Source organism: Amblyomma maculatum, chromosome 4 (genome assembly GCF_055883805.1).
Source record: "Amblyomma maculatum isolate TAMU_Amacu chromosome 4, ASM5588380v1, whole genome shotgun sequence".
Lineage (NCBI taxonomy): Eukaryota > Metazoa > Arthropoda > Arachnida > Ixodida > Ixodidae > Amblyomma > Amblyomma maculatum.
Window position 1 is genome coordinate 36920984 of NC_139347.1, and position 19996 is coordinate 36940979.

The 19996-nt window shown below is 46.8% G+C and overlaps 2 protein-coding genes across 2 annotated transcripts in view; both read left to right on the top strand.

The window, feature by feature from the left end:
• Positions 1 to 19996, top strand: part of NAT1 (N-acetyltransferase 1) — a 36054-nt gene that overhangs the window by 5151 nt on the left and 10907 nt on the right. The window contains exons 4-5 of the mRNA XM_084601088.1: positions 9475 to 9699; positions 13233 to 13538. Coding sequence (XP_084457214.1) covers positions 9475 to 9699; positions 13233 to 13538 — 531 coding nt within the window. The remainder of the gene's footprint in view (positions 1 to 9474; positions 9700 to 13232; positions 13539 to 19996) is intronic.
• On the top strand, positions 3996 to 6969 carry LOC146190725 (uncharacterized). Its single transcript, XM_084601089.1, has one exon. It carries the CDS (start codon positions 4485 to 4487, stop codon positions 6345 to 6347), a length of 1863 nt encoding a protein of 620 aa, XP_084457215.1. The 5' UTR covers positions 3996 to 4484; the 3' UTR covers positions 6348 to 6969.

Consider the following 19996-nt stretch of genomic DNA (forward strand, 5'->3'; position numbering starts at 1 on the left):
GCTTATTCATTGTACTAACTTAAAAACGCGCATATCACGAGGTGTGATTTCAGGATAGTGGAAATGGAAAGGTTTTCATTTGCATGTAATGAAAACGTATAAAGACGTGTAAAGATAGTTTTTATTTGCACTCCATTTCTCGGTTACTCTGTGGCGTACGTGCTCCGCACTGCCATGTCCAACGCCACCCTGCGCCAGGCATCAGATGTGTTGCACACTTTCATGTGCTGGTAGGCTCCCCGTCTCACACCGACATGATGGGTCAGAGAATTTCACACACCGCGAGAAGAGCAGCTCACGTTCGCCTCGGCAGTTGCGGACGCTACATAGGCCTCTGTTTGTTGTAAACTTGTTGGCCGCTTCCAGCTCAGACGCAGGATAGCTACGCACGATAGCTACGCACGAACTGCTGGTTAGCATGCTCCGGGCTCGTACCTGTTCGCGTCTAGCACAGCACATAGGCGCGTGGTATATGTGTCCTCAGAATTAATTTAGGACAACACATAAGTTGAAAAAGAACTGAACTGGTTTATTCTGTCGCATCTGCATATACAGACTCCAGTTGCAGCGAGTACTCTCTCTTCTGTTTTTGTTCCTCCTCCGGGCATTTGCTTCTCTGTTTACAAGTTCCCGGGCTTTGGGTTTCATGCACGTGCTCGGTGGGGCTTCTCTGGTCAAACTGCGGGTGGTGTCATCTATTATTAGTGCAAAACACTACAGAAAGGTTGTCTGATTTGGTGCTTTCACGGTCGTCGTTGTAGTCTAGTATCATCTGCAAGATTGCTAAGGACACTTCCCATTCCAGATTTCTCAAAAGCTCTGCCTCGGGAATGTTGGTCAGGCATCCATGGTTTGGGTGTTGGGTATGCCAGCATGGTTAGAGAGGCCCTTGAGACTCGTGCAGAATGCTGAGTGCTGGGGCCGAATTATGGGACTCGTTCTAAAGCTTTAGAATGTGACGTCAAAATGTAAACACCATGATGCCTCTGCGATATGTCAACGTGTGATGAAACACGGAATCAACCAGTCACCGCAAGGGTGTCACCCCGGGCCGTTTATTTGCATGGCAAGAGGTTTATTCGCACAGCAAGGAGTCGTTTGCTAGTTTCATTAGAGATATACAATGCGAGGGCGCGCTGGCAAGCAAACCGTACAAATGGCGGGCTTCAGTAAATAGCTGATTCCACGGCTAGTTCGTAATTTTTGCGTATCGTCTGAAATCAAGGTACTGTGTGGTGATCCTAAATGAGCGGAGAAATCTGATCGAAAGCAGTGGAATCAGGGTTCTGTTTTCATTCTTTATCCTTTTTTTTTAAAGGAAACTGAAACGGAAGAAAGGTAGACCACGGAGCATGGTCCGTTCGTGGTTGAGTGTACACTGCCGACCTAGCTCGTTTTCATTCATTTTGTACTGTATCCTTCGCTGCTGCCTTTTCCTCTAGGCACACTGCGAAGCGTATCCGTGCCTCAATGTGCCAACTTTGCATGGCTTCAGCCATTTCACTCATGCACTTGCTCATTGTCGGTTATGAGAAGCCGAGGATCTGCTCACTTCCTACGGAGACTTTAAATCCTCTGGAGGCCAAAAAAAGAAATTGAGCACGCATGGCACTTACTGCCGCATCGACAGAGTGGTCGAGCGCGAGCTTCAATCACACTTCATTGGCAAATTTGTCGCGTGAACATTCCGCTTTCACACTTTCAAGTCGAAACGGGCATCAGAATAACTCGTGGGACAAGTAGGACACATTATCACACACTGCCCTTCTTCGTCACTCGCACCGGCGCTGCCACTTCAGCACCGTAGCCGTCACAATTTTTGCTCCGAAATGTTATAGACTGGCTCATCGTGCTCTACAGAATGTATAGAACCACGTCATAATTAGATGTGCAACCTCATCTGTTTTTGAGTCTTCTCGACTCAATAGCAGCATTCCATGACACAACTGGAAGGTGACGCATGGTGGAAGGTGCAATCAACTTGCTTGCGGTCGTGAGCACCGTTTTAATGCTGTGGTCATGAGGGGTGCAGGATCAGCATAGTGAAAGTGAAATCATCTGAACTGTAAAGACTCCACCCCATCTAGCTTCTCATGCGAAGCCTGATGCTGATAGCACTGAATAGTTACGAGACCGGAACTGCAAATTAAGGCTGAAATTTCTTCGGATCTGCATATAAGGTAGTAACTTGACACCATAAAATCTGGAAAAAAAAGAGTTAAAGAGAACCTCATAATATGCGTGGGTTTTTACAGTCCCCTACAGCGGCGAGTGCAATTCGTTTGTGTATGGAAGCAAAAGTATAGTTCCATGTAAAAGTGCTCAGTAGTCACAAGCATCTGGCTGTCCAGGTATAATATGTGTGTGAATTTCTGTGCAGCAGGAATAGATGGAGGAAAATGAAGGACATGGTGAATTGATGGTTTTAAGTTTTCTGGTTTTGAGCAGTAGGCTTCTCACATGCCTGGAAACCCACCCAATTTGCCTGGGATACTCCAGACTTTTACTGAACTTTGCTACTGAATAACCACAGCCCTATATCCTATATACTTCCGATAAGCCCCGCCGCAACGGTGCAGTGGTTCGGGCGCTTGACTGCTCTGCCTAGGTCGAATCCTGGCCGTGGTGGCTGCTCTTTGATAGAGACGAAATGCAAGACGCCAGTGTGCTTTGCAATGTCAGCGCACGCTGAAGAACCCCAGGTGGTCGAAATTTCCGGAGCCTTCCACTAGGCGTCCCTCACAGCAAGAGTTGCTTTGAGACGTTAAGCTCTGTAAACCAAACCTAAATAAAATGTCTCCAGATATGTTGCCTCTACCTGCACAAGAGCAATTTTTTTTGCAAAACTAGCATCGCGGTGCACCTGATTATAAACGCTTGCGTATAATAGCTTTTTTTGTGGTTGTTGTTTTATTGTCTGATTTCTGCATCATATTATATACATATCCGTAGAATTTTCAGCCTACATTCACCTTTCCAGCTTCGTTGTTCGAGGATATCGGCACCGGGCTTTTAGCGAGCGGAAGCGCTATCTACTATATTTATTCGAATCTAGGCTGATAGTTTTCTTAGGAAAACGGGATATAAAACTGAGGTCAACTTAGATTCGAGGATTTCGTTTTGAGGTCTCGTAATCATAAAGTCGGAGTTGAACCGAAAACCGGGAACCAAACCGGAACAAATCAAAGGAACCGTTCCAAACCGGTTCGCAGTACGGTTCTGGCGCTCTTTTTCTGGTAACTTACCTTCATCATTTTGTGAAGCGCTCTTCTCGTTTATTTGCAAAGCGCCACAGTCCACTGCAAACATCACAATCATATTGAAAATTGTCCCTTGTACAAAGGTGACAACAACAAAGGAAAATATATTGCCTCTTGCATGGCACCAATCTCTGGTGCCCGGCTATCGTTTCATCCCGAAAGCAGGTGGCTGCTGCACTGCGCAAAGGTGCCGCTCAGAACGAAGTTGCCCCATTCATATCCGAGGCATTGAAATAATAGCATATGATTTATAAATTGAGTTACAAATCATTTTGTTTTCTTACTGTTCGACGATGTCGCAATGAGCCTCATGGCACATGGATAGCAGCCGTATGCGATGCGACGGCAACAGATACAAATTGGTTGACCGAGACTTCAGAATTGTAAACAGACTCTGATGGTGGGAAAGTCGTCGCCTTTGGCTGCAATTTACCGGTCAATCCTTGCGTTGTATTGTAACTTGGCACAAAGATGATTCCATAAGTAAATTTCCCCTTTTCTCTTCCTTTTATCCTTATCGATGTCTGCTTTTTGATTTCTCTTGGCAAAACTATGCCAGGAATGAAGCTCCGATTTTCTAGTGTGAAGACGGGGTGGAGCAAGAAACTGATTTTGGCGTCTCACCTCCATAGAAACGCGAAATCCAGAAGCGTCCGCGTGCTGTGCAATATATAGTCGCACATATGGTATGTGGGTAGTTATTCTAGGGGTGTGTGTGCTTCGTTTGACCTTAAGGGGAGACGCGGGTCGAAAAGTCGCGGTTTTCTAAAAAAAAATCACTTTTTCGTTTTAAGCTGCATTGTCATCTTTGGTGTATAAGCTTTTATTTCTGTAAATATCAAGCCGAAATTCGCACGAGAAGTTACCAAAAAATGCGCCTAAGTGAGCGGCGGTGACTCTATAATCCACCGAAAGTTTAGAAAGTCCGCGCCGTTTGCATCGTTCTCACGCAATCCAGCCTCACCGCCCGCCATTTGCAATCATCGGGGCGTGCAGCGTCAGCCCTTTCCTCCAAGGTTCAATGGCCGTCAGTCTCGTATGTTCACGGAGAATAAAAGAAAAACGAGACAGAAGACGAGACTGTCGCGTGTTTTGAATTGCGCGCCATGCAGCGCGGCGCCGCCATTGGACGGCGGTGCTCCTTTTGTGCAGTAAAGCCGAACCACCGCTGCTGCGTGTTCTCGAAAGCCGCACAGTTTCCCGTGTTCTTTCCGCGTTTTCGTGATGACTAGCCCGAAAAAGTGCAGTTCCGACGCCCGGAAGTATCGAACTCTGCACAAGTACCGAGGGAAACGGCGTAAGACTGTTAAAAAAACGACAGCCGGGAATGACGCCCGCGACGCTCCGGCGTCGGTTAGGCCTACCGCCGACAACGGTCACCGCGACAGTGGTGAAATCGACGCTGCTATGGATTTCGTCAGTGCATCTCAGAAAAAGATGGAATTCTTCAAAAGTGACTCAAGGTCGGTCGGTGCCCCTGCTGCTAGCACGGTGTTGTGCGAGATCGGCGCATTGACGGCACTGGTGGCAGGATCGGCATGCCCTACTTGTCGCGAACGGAAACTCGCCGTCCGAGAAGCAGCTGAGAAGCGCAAAGGGCTTTCGTCGTACTTAGAGCTACGCTGCGAAAATCCCGACTGCCCAGAGTCTGTGCTTTCATTCACGCACACGTCGAAGCGGATCATTTCGGCCGGTGAGTGCGGTGACCCTGGGGCGAACACTCGCTACGACAGCGGGAGCTCGCGCGACGGCTTCGCCGTAAACGTGAAGGCTGTTTTGGCAGCGCGTGCTATAGGTGCTGGATATGACCAGCTTTCGCGATTTTGCGCAATCATCGGCCTTCGAAAACCACTGCATCACAAGACATTCCATGCTATTTCCAAGAAGCTCCATGGTGCTGCAATGGAAGCTGTTCGCCAAAACTTGGAACAGGCACGAAAGGTGACAAAGGACGCCGTTGGCGGCGGCGATGTGCCGGTCATGTTTGACGGCACGTGGCAAAAAAGGGGCCATAAAAGCCACAACGGAGTGGGCACAGCTGTGTCCCTGGACACAGGCCTTTGCTTGGACTTTGAAGTCCTTTCTAATTACTGTCTTGCTTGCAGTATCCACAAGCCCATGGGTGATGATGATGAGGTATGGCAAGCCTTTCATCGCCCTGTATGCGAAAAGAACACTGATTGTTCATCTCATGCTATGGAACCTGAGGCAGCAGTGCGCATATGGCAGAGGACTTTGTCATATGAGACCCCACTGCGGTTCACAACTTTCTTGAGCGACGGTGATAGCAAGGCCTATACTGCTGTCTGTGGGGCTGAGGTGTACGGTGACACTGTCATCGAAAAAGAAGAGTGCACTAACCACGTTGCAAAACGCCTAGGCACTGCTCTGCGAAAAATGACAACGCCACTGCCACGAGGTCAAAAGCTATCTGTCACAGCCATCCAGAAACTGCAGACATATTATCAAATAGCCATAACAAATAACAAATGCAGCGTGCGCAGCATGTACACTGCTATATGGGCCTCCTATTTTCATAGTTGCTCCAGTGATGGGGCCAGCAGCCACAAATTTTGCCCTGCTGAACCAGATTCCTGGTGCAAACATAGGCGTGCTGAAGCACTGGGGGAGCCTACACCACGCCATACCCCTTTGTTGACAAAAGCTCAGGGCTTGGCAATTATGCCTATATACAAGCGCCTTACTGATGAGAAGCTCCTGGCTCGGTGCCTTCATGGCAAGACGCAAAACGCAGCGGAGTCGCTCAATAGTAAAATATGGCTGCTGTGTCCAAAAACAAAATTTGCTTCTCGGACATCTGTGGAGACAGCCACGGCTATTGCCGTGCTGTGGTACAACAAAGGCCATGCCGGCTTTGAAGAAGTCCTTCAAGAGATTGGGGTACTTCCCCCAGAAGAGTTGGTTGCACGCAGCGACCATTCTGATTACATGCGCATAAAGAAGATGAACTTGAAGCGAACCGCAGAAGCAAGGGCGCACCGTCGGAGCGCAGTGAAAAGGGCTCGCACCGAGGAGACCAACCGTAGGAGCCGGGAAGGGCCAAGCTACAGCGCAGGAGCCTTCTAGGAACTGTGTGTGCTTTCTGTAAAGCTGCTCTTGGGTGTGACCAAGATTCATCGGAAAACAATCGCATTTTGAAGAATAGAATGTTTTGAAACTTTCAAACCTGTTTTTCTCATTTTGAAATTTTTTTATATTTTCGTGTCTTCCGGGAAGCCTTTTGTACTCTTAGAATTGGTGTATACTAACGAAATTTGGCATACATATTCTTGAAGGTATGTAGAATGCCGATATCTACTTGAAATTTCATTATCGGTCGTCAGTAATTACAATATAACGAAGCTATGTTTCAGGGAACTGAAGAAAGCAATGGTTGAAGTGTCAATTTTTTTGTCTAACTTCCAATAACTGAACACGTTTTTTGACTAGATATCGGCACTCTGTGATCTACAAAGAGCTAAATAAGCTATAGCACAATACCTTTTGTGAAAGTTTAGGGCATAAAAAAGTGCCCATAAAATCGTTATAATTTGTCATTAAAGTATAATATAACTTCAGAACTGTAGCAGCTACATAAAAACTAATTGCATATTTGAAATCTGCATAAAAAACTGTCTAGTTGGCTGAATTTTGAAGTCTCTGGTACAAATAATAAAAAAAAAGTTGTTTCGAGGAGCCTCTCCCCTTAATTTGATTTCAGAATCCTTTAGTTGGAGCCGGTCGAAACATTGGTGTGCATATAGGAGTAGGCATTCTGCTTCAAAATAAAATTCATGTGAGAGGTTGCATACCTTTCCTGAAAGCACAGTAGGAAAAATTTTTTTCAGCTTGTGACAGATTTAGTTGGTTATGTGTCAATGAAAATAATTTTTCTCCCATGCTGCTCTACGTCGGCCACTCTTTATTAACATCTTGCCAAGGTCTGTACAACCAAGTGGATCCAGACTCATCTGACAAACAATAGACGGACTACTATATGAATTTTCAGCTCTTATATATATAGAACAGGAAAGGAAAAGTATTAAAAAGGGATGTAAAAAAATCTACTCTTCAGTTTTTTTTCTTCTGAACCCGTTTGAACCGGTTCGGGTAGGGTCGAATCGTATCGAACTGGAACGAAATGTTCTCCGGACCCGAAAAAAAATTCCACCCTGCATAAAATATGGGAAAAAGCACGCAGGTGCCCCACGGAACACCAACAAAAGTCAAGCTGATCCCTGTCAAAGCGCACGTAAGCATTGTCTGTTGTAGTGCTTACGCACACTCTAGAGGGAAAGCCAATGCATTGGAGTGGTGACCGCGTGATTGTCGCCATCATCAAACTGTTCGATAGTTTCTTGATGATTTTCGCTTGCGAAATCTTGCGGATAAACAAGTCTTGGACCTAGCAACATAGATTGTTGGAAGATGGTGACGTGCAAGTATCTGACTGCTGCTGTAGAGTAGCTGCTGTAAACGACAAAATCGTTGCATCTGGAGCATTTGTGGTGGTATGTTGAGTCACGTATATATTGTAACTTCTTATAGGGGTCATGCTGCTTCTGTGTTATTTGAAGGCCAGCTAACCCTGCGATTTTACGTGCTTCATTTGCATTTCGTTCGCCGAGCATACACAGCGCTCTGTACAGCAAATGTTAAAGAATGATCGGATGTGTGTTTGCTGTTAAAATTTGGCCTGCTTTCCCCCCCCCCCCCCCCCATAAATGGCTGTTGAGAATGGTGTGAGTAGAGCAGAGTGTTCTGGTCTTGGATGGTAGTAAACCTGTGGCGCTGAACCAATCCAGCTGTTCCCATAAAAAAATCTGCAAAGCCAAGTCACTTGGCTCGTCAGTCGCTTGGATCTGCCGAAAGAAATGCAAGTCACTTGGCTCGTGGGTTGCTCGGATCTGCCAAAATAAAAAATTTTGCTCGTTTGCCTGGAAGTGCATGCGCGATCAGCCAATAGCATGAACGTGAAGCGTACAACGCTACCGCTCATTTCGCACGCTTTCATTTTTCAGCAGTGCTGCATTGTGATTGTGCATTTCCGTATAAATTTCTTTGTACAAGCAGTTATGAATGGCAGAGGAACGAACGTCTAATCGCAACCGAAAAAATGAAGGGTCACATGATTACTCGTATTGCGCAAGTCAACACATGTGGCTCTTCAAATTCGATGCGGTGTGTTGTAAATTCATTTTATTTTGCATCTTGTTGCAGAATACTTCAATTCTCACAGTTGTTACGATTGTTGTTGCATTTGCAAACAGTATTGCGGTATACTATGCCAGCAACACAGCGCGTCGTCGCAGTTTCGCAATGCCGTCGGTTCGCACCGTCGCAAGCAGGCATCTTCTCCAGCAGGCGACAGAGCTAACCGTGATTGCTTTTGCAGTGTCGCTCTTATTCGCTCAAGTGTAGCTCAGCCTTAATGAGCAAACTTTCTGTTCTCCTTCCAATTCATCCACACCACTTATTTTGTTGCTTTCGCTGGAGGAGCCAGATTCCAAGTCCAGAGAAATTATAATGGTATCCAGCTGAGTGTCAGTTGCTCCATCACGTTCCCATGCTTCAAGGTGTACATCATGGGCACAGTCCCGCGACCAATTCTCTTGTGTAACGCGGGAGACCCCTTTGTGCACGAGTTTCTCTACTGCGGACAGCGACGTAGACTTTCACTTGACTCTACACCAGTTCAGTTGAGTTAAATTCAGTGATAAGGCGGCAACCGTACTATGTCAAGGCCAACACTCTTTGCCAGAGCATCAATGGGGTATCCGGATCCGAGAACGCTTCTTGAGTGCACACACCGCGTGTAGACAGTTTTGAAGCTATCAGTCTGGCTGCAGAGTCACTGCAGAAGGACCCATTTGACGCTGCCTGAAAGTTTAGGTGACCCCCTAACAACCGCTTAGAGGCAATAAAATATCTCGCAAGTTTTTTTTCTTTCTAGGTTGGTAGGTCATCGGAATTCTATCACATTGCCAAAGTCTCGTAAAAAATATACTGTTAGGGATCTTTACTAATTAAAACGAAATTTATTTTCTAATTCGCAGTGCAAGCTTTATTCAGTCCGCTGTATTGATGTGGGAGCAGCCTGTGAGGAGTGTGTTCACCGTAGAAACCTGTTCATCTGTTGACGGCAGTAGCCTGCCCTTCATCTTGCTTCACACTTGGCACATGTATCCTTGACCAGTCCTGTGTGCCTGTGCAGGAGGTGTTTGGGCGCATGTCTGCGCTGGAGGCCGAGATGCCCCTGGTGAAGAGCATGGTGGCGGGGCACGTGGCCCGCGGGGTGGCAAAGGGCCTGGTGTCCCTCTCGGAACTGGCCCAGGCCCTGCCCCAGGGGCAGCACTACCCGCTCTTCCTGCTCGTGCTGCAGCAGCTGTCTCGCACCCAGGGGCGCGCCTGGCTCACCCAAGGGCTGACGCAGGCCAAAGTAATGCATCCCAATACTAGTAGATCAGATTTATATAACATTCATGCAAACGGGTTCTTATAAAATGAGAAGCCAAGGAGGCTTATTTTATCACTCTAGATATCCAGATTCCCCTTCAAACTGCCATAAGGTCCAATGCTTTGACTAACTCAAAATCTAATTTGAAAGGTTTTTTTTTTTTAGAGAATACCGTAAAATTTGATAGCGAATCAAAGGTAACATCGTGGAGTGCCTTCGTCTATCTCACAAAACGATTTATAGTTTTGAATTGAATTCACCAGCTGGGGAGTGAAGTGGTGAATGCCCTTTGTCTGGTCAATTTGGCACAATACACAAGAGGGTGCAAAGGAAATGCTGTATGCACATCAAAGTTGATAGGAATCTTTGCAGTTGTTACTCAGAAAACGCACATCAGAAAAGATCATTTGCTGGGAGATAATCTTATTTCCGGTGAAATATGACTTACCAACATGAAGCTCCGGTAGTGTTCGCGACGCTGCTACACCATGCAATCGTCTAATTGTGTCACTAAGAAATATCTCACTGAATATAATGAAGTTCACGACTTAACGAAGTATTTTGTGGCACCCTCAGGTTCGTTCAATTGAATATCAACTGTATACTCCTTCTCTCGAACCCAATAAAATTAGTATAGTCTGCACATGTCCCTATTCTTTGCATATTTAGTCTTTGTTGCAGTAACACAATAAAATTCTTTAAATCGGGAATTTGGTGTTAATATGCCCACAAGTAAAAGTTTATTAAAAGCGATGACCCACCTTAATCGTAGAAACGACGTTCCATCATTGGGAGACCTGTGCCAAACAAGCCTAAAACTCTGTGTATGATACAAACGTGCATAATACAAGGTGTGATTTCGGGATAAGTTCTCATCTGCCTGTGTGCCCAGGAAGTGTTTTCAAATTCAAGGTTTTCGCAATCGTCGTTTGGTATGTGTATACCGAACTCTATAAGGGGAATGAGGGGATCGGAGCAAACATTATTAGTTTTTGACTTAGAGGGATGAAATTTGGCAGGCTGGCTTGAAATAGCATCAAACTGAAAGCTATAAAGTTTCAAAATGATAGCTGCAGTAGTTATTTTGTCATTGTTTATATGTTGGTCGCATGTTGCTTGCTCGTGGAAAGCCTGGCGTGACAGCAGAATGGGCTATGGGTCTGCAAATGTTCTTAATACTTACCAAGAAATATGGTGTAAATCAAGATTCTCCTTATATTTTTTTAAACTTCTCTGCTCTTTTCCTAACAGACTTAGTATGCATCTTCTCTTTATCTTTAATTACTGTGTAATAAAAATTGGCGAGCCTAAATGGCAAATTTCACTGTCTTGGTTTAAAGCACATTTGCAACAAAACAAACTAGATAAAAATTATGCACCCATTACGATGCTACGCTTTCTACAAGCAAGGTGATAAGCTCAAAATGAGGTTTCTAGAAAATAAGCTTGAAAGTTCCAAACTGGCATGCGCTGTCTAAAATGCTCCTGCACTGTAATATTTGGTGTCTCTGGCAGCAGGCGATTTCGTAGCCCTTTGTCCTTTCAAGAGATGGGCTTTGTGCACCTTCTTAAGGGGGGAGGCTACCTTTGAATACCAACTTTGTTGTTTCTTGAGATAATTGAATGAAATTTTCAGGGTAGACTTTTGGCACAGCCATTTGAATAACTGCAAAGTTTCATGGAGCTGCGCACATTGGTACTCAAGTTAGAGAAGTATATCAGAATGGTTCACATGGGTTCCTTGTACCATGCCTGGTGAACTTGCAAAATGTGTTGGCACTATGAAATTCATTATAAAGGTTTCTGAATAGGTACCACAGGGCAAGACAGAGCCCTTTTCTTTAATTTCCCTGCCGAAAAATTTTAGCAGTGCATTGAAATTAGTGCCATTAATTGGACTTGCATTAGCCTAATTTTGATTGTTTATTATACATTCCAGACTCAATAATTTGAAAAAATGAGCTTGTCTTGCCCTCGGAAGTTTATTCAGGCCCACAATAAAAAAAAAACGGGTGGGAATCCGATTAGCGGTTCCAGAAATACTGCGGGAATAAGCAACCATACTATGAAAAAACTTCATTCTGAGAAAATCGCCCTTGAAGTTTAAAACAGCATTTTTAAGTCTAAAGTTTGTTTTTCACTGCAGCACGTTGTGCCTCCACCTCCCAGATTCCCTCGGAAAGTGCATTTTCATGCGAACAGCGGACGACGCTGACGAAGCGTTATCGCTTGCGATACAGGAGGCCGAGATCGCCGAGGTTGGTACAGCAGGCACGCTTCAAACGCCGGCTCCTTACGTTGACGCGAAAGATACGCAGTTGGAAGTGGCAGCGCAGTCGGTCTAGTAGTGGGCATTGCCAACGGGCGTCTCCGCGCCCGTTGGCAATGCCCTTGGCTAACTTCGCTATTCGGACGGCATTCACAGAGCGACGACATATGCAGTGTTTTGAACTTCTTAGCGTGCATCGTGGCCGACCGTGCAATAATCCACAAAGTGCACATTACCATTCAAAACACACCACCAGAATTCCTAACGAGCGCACAAAGAACGCCAGCTCAGTAGGCAGCCGGAGCAGACGACGCGCCGAGGAGGGGCCACCGCGTCAGCGCGCGCAGCAGCCAATAGCAGTCGCACGATCCGCTGCGTTCTCACGGAGAGCGCGCTTTGTCCAACCACAGCCCGAATTAGAGACGCGGGAAGCTCAACAATCCCTGTGAGGCCCCCAATCACAAGCGAGCCATGCTTCTGCTACGCCGCAGACTCCGCCGGCTAAGGCAATATGGAAAAGGGCAAGAATTCGCAAACAAAACAAGACCAAGATGGCGGCGCTCGGTTCAGCGGCAGAGAAATGGTGCGCGCGAAGTTTGGGTACTTTTGCCGTTCGCTCGCGACTCTGGGGCTGCCGCGCCCAGTTGTATATTTAATTTAAAGCAGTTCCTTGATGAATTAGGCGTTTATAATTATAGGAGAGGTAGTTTATAACATATACAGCCGAGATATGTACTTTTTGAAAAGCCGACTTTTTCGCGATTTTTCGACTTTCAAAGCCCGCGTCCCCCCTTAATAGAAGGGCTGTGAAAAGGCAAATGTATTACTTTGGTAGATGGCCACTTTTTACAGATTCCAGCAGTTTTTTTTTGCTACCACAGTCACACACACGCACACAACACAAAACTAGTTGCTTTTGAGATGTTTGTGGTGTGATCAAATTCCTGCTACTACTTTCTGGGATAGTTCTTGCTATTGAAAAACAGTGCGAGGGAACAATAAAGGATGAGCACTGTATGCTCATCCAGTGTTGTGTGTTTTTCTCTTGTCCGCATTCTTTCGCACCATTTTTCGGTGATTTTTTGTGGTTTGATCCCATTGAGCAGTATTTCACACGTGGTTCTTTTTGTATAATCCGAGAGCTGTAATTATTTGGTTTCCCACAGCCCGGAGAACTTTCTTTATTGGCACAATGTGCTGTGGACTGACGACCGCTTTTCCCGACTGCCTGCTCTTCGGTACACAGGTGGACCTTGAGTCCGTGCTGCCAGAGGGCAACCGAGGACCCGAGCGGCTGGCCGAGGTCTTAGAAGACCGGGGCCTGGGCTTCCTGCTGCCTCGACTCCAGGGCGACCTGTGGCGGCAGCTTAAGGCAGACCCCAGCCCAACGGCCCTGTACCGCTGGCTGCGAGACTCTGTGGACCCTCAGCAGCAGACGCAGCCGTCCTTCGTGCATGCCCTCGTCACCTGCCTACTGAGGTACATCCTGGGCCAGACCACCATGCCCCAGCTTCTCCACCAGGGCAACAATGAGACCACCGACAATAACGAGGTGAGTGGCTGATTGTTTTTCACTTCAAGTTCTGCCAACAAACATTTCTTGCACCCCAGTGCAAGTTGTCTAAGATTTCTTCTATGGAATTGCAGAGCTTTAAAGCAGGCTGCAGAGGTGGCTCGTGTCTGATCAGTGCGGCGCCAAAATCGCACTGGCTGCAGAGCAGCGGCAAGGGTTGTGCATTGTGGTGCACTAGCAGTGTGTGCAGTATTAGTGCTTCGCAACATGACCTCTGGGGCGTCTTTATTTAATTGCTACGATAAAGAGCAGTGCAAGCACGCCTTCTGTGCACTCTTGCCTTACTTTTCTGCTCTACATTTGCCGTTAGGAAATGCCTTAAGCTTTGACTTTTGTATGTGGGGGTTTGAATATACTCCGTTCCATACATCAGGCACAACGCAGCTAAAGCTATGCAAGTAGTCCGTCCGGAAGAAAAAAAAAAGGCGTATCACTACGCGCTCGTTTTGTGGCCGAGTGGTTTCTGTGGAAATGGGCTCTATTCTGAGCATACACGTTTGCAATAACTTGCTTTGCGTTCCTGGACATCATCGCAGTGCGGTTCTTGCAGAAAAAATCAGCTTCGAACAGGCAGTCAAGGTCTCTGCGTTGCACTGCGCGGAGGGCACGGCTGGCAGGGTTTCGGGGCAGCAAAAACGCGACACGAAAGAAAACAAATAAAACATACAAATTTACCGAATCCGATCCTTTCTCCCTAAAAAAAGGTGCCTTTTAGGAAGCTGATGGCAGATGTAAGATGTATTAAGCCTGCAGACAAAGCAGCTATTGCAGTTAAACCTCAATTTAACGAAGTCTGTAAAATCTGCACTTGAATTCGTTACATTGAAATTTCGTTATGTCAAAATTAGGCTGTTAACATGCAAATAAAATTCTCAAATGGTGTTGCTGGTTCAAAGCACACTGGGAAGAACTTTTATTTGTGTGTAAAGTATCCATCACTTTCTTTTGAGTCTTCTTTGCATTGAACAACGGCATTACACACCGTTCATAGGCCCACAACGACCGCATAGCCTCTTCCTCTACTGTAGAGCCCGCGAAGCGCCTCAGTACGTCAATCGCATTGACTGCTTCACAGGAGGGGCGGGACGTCGTCACACTCATCCTGATTGTCCAGTTCGCCGTCACTCTCACCTTGCAATTCCTGAACCACATCGTTCAGGATGGATTCCGTGGTCACCTTCTCTGTCGTGAGGACACTGGAATCGGCAAGAACGAAATCGTCGATCTCTATGCCCTCCGGCACAGCACCACCGCTACGAAGGCGCTCCAAAGACTCATGAAGTGCCTGCGCTTTTGGTGTTTCAAACGTGGATAAACCACCTTCAGGTCGAGCTGCTGCGGAGGCGTGTGCTCCAAGGCCTGCTTTTCGAAAAATTTTCTATGATTTTCTTTGGCGTTACTTTCCAGGATGTGGACAGCATCTAGAGCGCTTGAAACTAATAAACTTTCGTTGACCGTTAGCCGAATGTAGAGGAGCAGAACGATAAGAATATTTCAAACAGTTAATTATGCCCTGATCGAGCAGCTGGATGAGGGATGTGCAGTTGGGTGGGATAAACTTCAGTTCCACATGGTGCAAGCTTCAAGTCGTCAACGTGATGCGCGCAGCAGTTGTTTAGGATGAGACACACGTGGCGTCCGGGTTCTGCATGTCCTCTCAAGATCTTGCAGCCAACTGCGGAAAATACTGCGGGTCATCCATGCCTTTTTGTTCGATGTGTAGGCAATCTAAAGTTGCCGCGAATTCTTAAAGCAGTGTCATTTTTTTCTGCGCCAGATCACAAGCAGCAAACTCTTGTCACTTCCATCCGTGTTGGTGCACAGGAGGACTGTGATCCGTAGATTGCTATGCTTGCTGCTGTGGCAACGATCACCTTTCAAAGCCAGGGTGCGATTAAGCAGCATCTGGTAGAACAATGAAGTCTCGTCAGTGTTATAGATATTTGCGGGATCGTAGCGCTCGAGGATATCAGGCCCTGCGTTTGTAATCCAGGCAGCTGATTCTATCAGCCGATGACGACTCACCACTCAAGTTTTTGCCAACGACTGAGAGTCGAGCCCATGGTAGAAGAACAAATGGTAGCGTAACTCCCATAGAAGCCTGCGTGTCGACTCTGAGCGAGGCTTTAGTTTCTCGGCGCCCCCTGCGAACTGTGAGGCACAACAAACACGTGACGTTGCTTGTGACGTCACAGTGACGTACTTTTGGCGGGGAATTTGATTCTTTTCACTTATGAACGAAAAACAAGGCCAACAACGACGGAGGCAGAACGATGCTCGGATAAGGCAGAAAAATGGACACCGTAACTGTTCAGCCAACTTCACTTGACATGGATTTCTACTGTCAAGTTTTACGTTAACTGAAATGTTACGGCATCTTTAACCACCTTATCATAGCATCGTTCTGCCTCCGTCGTCGTTAGCCTAGTCTTTCGTCGCGCGTCATGTAAACGCATTCTGGGGCTTATTTCTTAGGGCACGTTAGTGAACAAGGGCCTTCAAGTGAATTCGGCAAGCACATGGATAGAATCACACGGCTTGAGGCATTTCACTAAGGGCATAAATGAGTGAAGCTGTGCTGCATAGAAAGCCAGGCTTTATTAATTCACGATTACTTACATAGACGCTTCACGACAATGAAATCTTTAAGTGTAGGAAAGCGACCACCGCTCATTCGTCACGGTCTTCATGAAATCCTCGTGATAACAAAATGACCTGAGCGTAGGTCTCCAAACGAGACGCGGTGAGATTATAAAAGGGTAAAAGATCTTGCTAACAAAGTACATATCAGCGTCAAAGAACAACAAAAACAAACGGAATAACTAACGATAGCGCTAGAACGCCAACCTGTAAGAGCTTAGGTAAGCAATTCAAATTGGGATTGCTAGTATTTAGAAGTTAATGCGTCTGAAAAGTGAAAATATCTACGATATAGCTTCGCTCCAATAAATCTCGCCCTGTTCATGATTCCCATATTTTACTCGCACTTCATTTGCCACTGAAAGGAGTCAATGTGAGGTTACAAATTTACAACTTAAGCATTTAACATGTTCATGAGAAATATCCCATTGACAATAGGAACATCACTGTAATAACAGCTAAAGCACATTCAGCGAACGTTGGTGCGGTAATACGACACAGTAAGCAAAACACTCAGCAAAGGGAGCAGAACGGAAGGCTTAGATCAATGCGACACGCGTCTTGGGGGCAATAAAATCTCACCTTCATCGCTCAATTAAAACATGCAGCGATACGCCACTCATGCAGACGTGTATCCGTAAAACAAGCCACCACTTTTGCGACGTCCCTGGGAGGCCGAGCCGAGCCGCCAAGCTGTGACGCAGCACTGTCCCATCGTCCGGAAATGCGCACATGCAGCGGCAATCAGTTTCTCATCGAGCACAGACAGTCTTTGCCTTGCTGTAAAGCTCTACCACAACCAGCAGAATGAAATACTGACTGTTTGTTACAGATAACCCACTCTGTACGCAGCACGCAACGATGAACGTTGAACCGGGGCCGATGACGCAGCCATTCCGCGGATGAAAAAAGCTTTGGTCTGAGCCATATCTGCGCTTTGGGCAACTACGTAGCGGATAATAAGTGGCCGAGAGAGGCCGTTAGAAACAAGTTAAAAAATTATTAAAAATGTGACACGTTTTTTCTTGTGCAAGAAACAAAAACTGCATTCATTCCTGAGCACGAATATTATGTTTACTTTCTAGCTCTTTGGAGTTCTGGCAGATCTTATTTTCTGTGCGCTAGTAATTTGCCTCACAGTTCGCAGGAGCCCTCATCATCGAGTTGATGCCACTGGCAGTAGGCAGCTGCACGCGTTTTCTTCCAAGTTGCGCGACCAGTTGTACATTGACCTTGTCGAGCCCCTATGCAGCCAGCTGCTGCTTGCCTGGAAGACGTCACGATCAAGCAGGCATGCGAAATCCTTTGCTTTTTGTTGTAGAACCGCGTCACCAATGGAAATGTTTTGCGCCCTGGTTGACTGAACCACTTGAAAACGGCTTCGGCTTTATCCGCATAGGTCGCTGCCTCGAACCCTTTCCGCTGGCTGCTTGTCCCCTTTTTTAAGGAGTCGATGATGGATTCCTTGGAGCTCAAAATTGTGGAGAGTGAACTTTGCGTCAACATTTGTCTTTTTCTCACCCTTCGCGGCGGCTTTCGGTATGCTGGCCTTCACTTCTAGAGAGAGCACTTTTCGTTTGCCACTCGTGCTGCTGGAACAGAGCTGCCAGACAAGCGTCACGACTACGGCGAAGGACAGGTCGCCAGTCACGTGACAATGCGACAACAAACAAATGCACACATGCTGCACGCCGACGCGCGCTGCTAAAAAAATAAGCATAAACTGGGCCTGCATGCTGCGCCGCGGCGCCTAAACTGGCCCAATGCTCGTGCTGCCTAGTGGAGTTGCTCAACACCATGTTTGCGTCTCCCATGTACTCGTTATAACCTCGTTATAACAGTCTCATTTTGCGCGGAAATTCGTTCATTATATCTGATATTCGTTGTAAAAGTACGCGCAAATTCCTACAAAAAAAAATTCTGTTCATAAACCCAAGTAAAGGCTACCCTAAAATGGAAAGCACAGAGCTGAAAAAAAAGCATTTTTTTTTTTTTCTTTAAGGGGGGACGCGACCTTTGAAAACCGAAAAATCGCGAAAAAGTCGATTTTTGGAAGATTATATATTCTGGTAGTATGTCTTATAAACTACCATTTCTGTAATTATCAAGCCCCGCCGGGGTGGTGCAGTGGTAAGACGCCCGACTACTGTGCCGGAGTTCCCGGGTTCGAACCTGACCGCGGCGGCTGCGTTTCGATGGAGGCGAAACGAAGAGGCGTCGTGTGCTGTGCGATGTCGGCGCACGTTAAAGATCCCCAGGTGGTCGAAATTACTCCGTAGCCCTCCACTACGGCTCCTCTTTCTCTCTTTCCACTTTCATTCCCACCTTCCTTCCTTCCCTTACGGCGTGGTTCGGGTGTCCACAGAGCAAGTGTGACAGTTACTGCGCCTTTCCCTTCCTGTGAACCAATTTAATAATAATAATAATAATAATTATCAATGCCCAACTCGCCGTAGAAATACTCGAAATTAATTATTTAACAAGCGGCTATATGTTTTAGCTGCTCTATCAGGTCCTCCATGCCGTCTTTCGCCGTGACTACGATCAGGCCACAAGGGGAGTCAAAGTTCCTCAGCGAAGGGTGTTGCAGCCATTGATTCCTTGTATGACTCCTTTTATGCCAATAAGAGTCACGAAGTGGCAGAAAGAAGTCAAATTGTTATGATTCCCGAATTCTGACTCCCCCTTTTGCAACAAGCAAGCGCCGAAAATTCCCAAGCTTCGCGCGCGCACCATTCCTCGCCCGCCGAACTGAGCGCCGCCATCTTGGTCTTGTTTTGTTTGTGAATTCTTGCGCTTTCTTCTGCCACCCTCGGCGACGGCGGCGCGGTCGAGGTGTGGCTTGCTACCGATTGAGAGCCTCGTGGCGGCTTTCAAGTTTCCCGTGCTCGAATTCAAGGCTGCAATTGGGCAAAGCGCGCGCTCCGCGAGAACGCGGGGGATCGGGCGACTACTATTGGTTGCTGCAGCTGCTGACGCGTCGGTCTCCGCCTCCCCGCGTCGTCTGCTACGGCTCTTTGCTTGCTGTCGTTGTTGGCTGTCTGTACTTCGTACGTTCTGTTCGCCTTTCGCCATTTTTGCGATTGCCGGATTTACGATCTCTCGTCGTGCCCTCTTAACGATTTCGTGCAACGTGTTAAACGTTGCGTTGTCGCTCACGATGCCTCGAGGTGCGACACGCATTCAGTGCAGACTTGGCTAGTTTTTTTCGTTTCGGCGCTTATGCCGCGGAAGATAACCCGGGAAGTCGCTTGTCGCGTTTGGGCCGCTCCTCGTTCCTCCGGCGAGATGCCGCGATAGATAAACCGGGAGACCGCTTGCTGCGTCTGCGCCGCCCATCATGCTAGGGCGAAATGCCGCTGGCGAATCGGGAATGCAGTCGGCTTGCAGAGCACAGGATCGACGGATCTCAGAATGTGGAAAGTGGCCCGCGGCACCAAGGCGTTCGCTGTAGCCGAGATCGACGGAGTGCCATAGCCCTAATGTATATTCTGACGGCCGCACCGGACTTGTTCGTGATAATTGCGAGTGTTAGTCTTAAGTGAGGCCGTTATAAGTGGGCTCGACTGTACCTGAATAAATTTTTGAGGGCAGGGCAAGCCCATGTATTCAAAATATTATGTCTGGAATTTGTCATAATTAATTTGGTTAATCAACATAGGTCTAATTGATAACAAAAAATCCAATTCTATGCTATTATTCAGCAAGAAAATTTAGAAAAAGGGCTTTGTCTTGCCCTGAGGAACCTATCTAAGAATCAGCATGACAAATTGCACAATGCCAGTGCCTTTCGCAAT

What these genes read in the sequence shown, in the direction of transcription:
- LOC146190725 (XM_084601089.1), top strand. Translation starts at nt 4,485, where the DNA reads ATGACTAGCCCGAAAAAGTGCAGTTCCGACGCCCGGAAGTATCGAACT.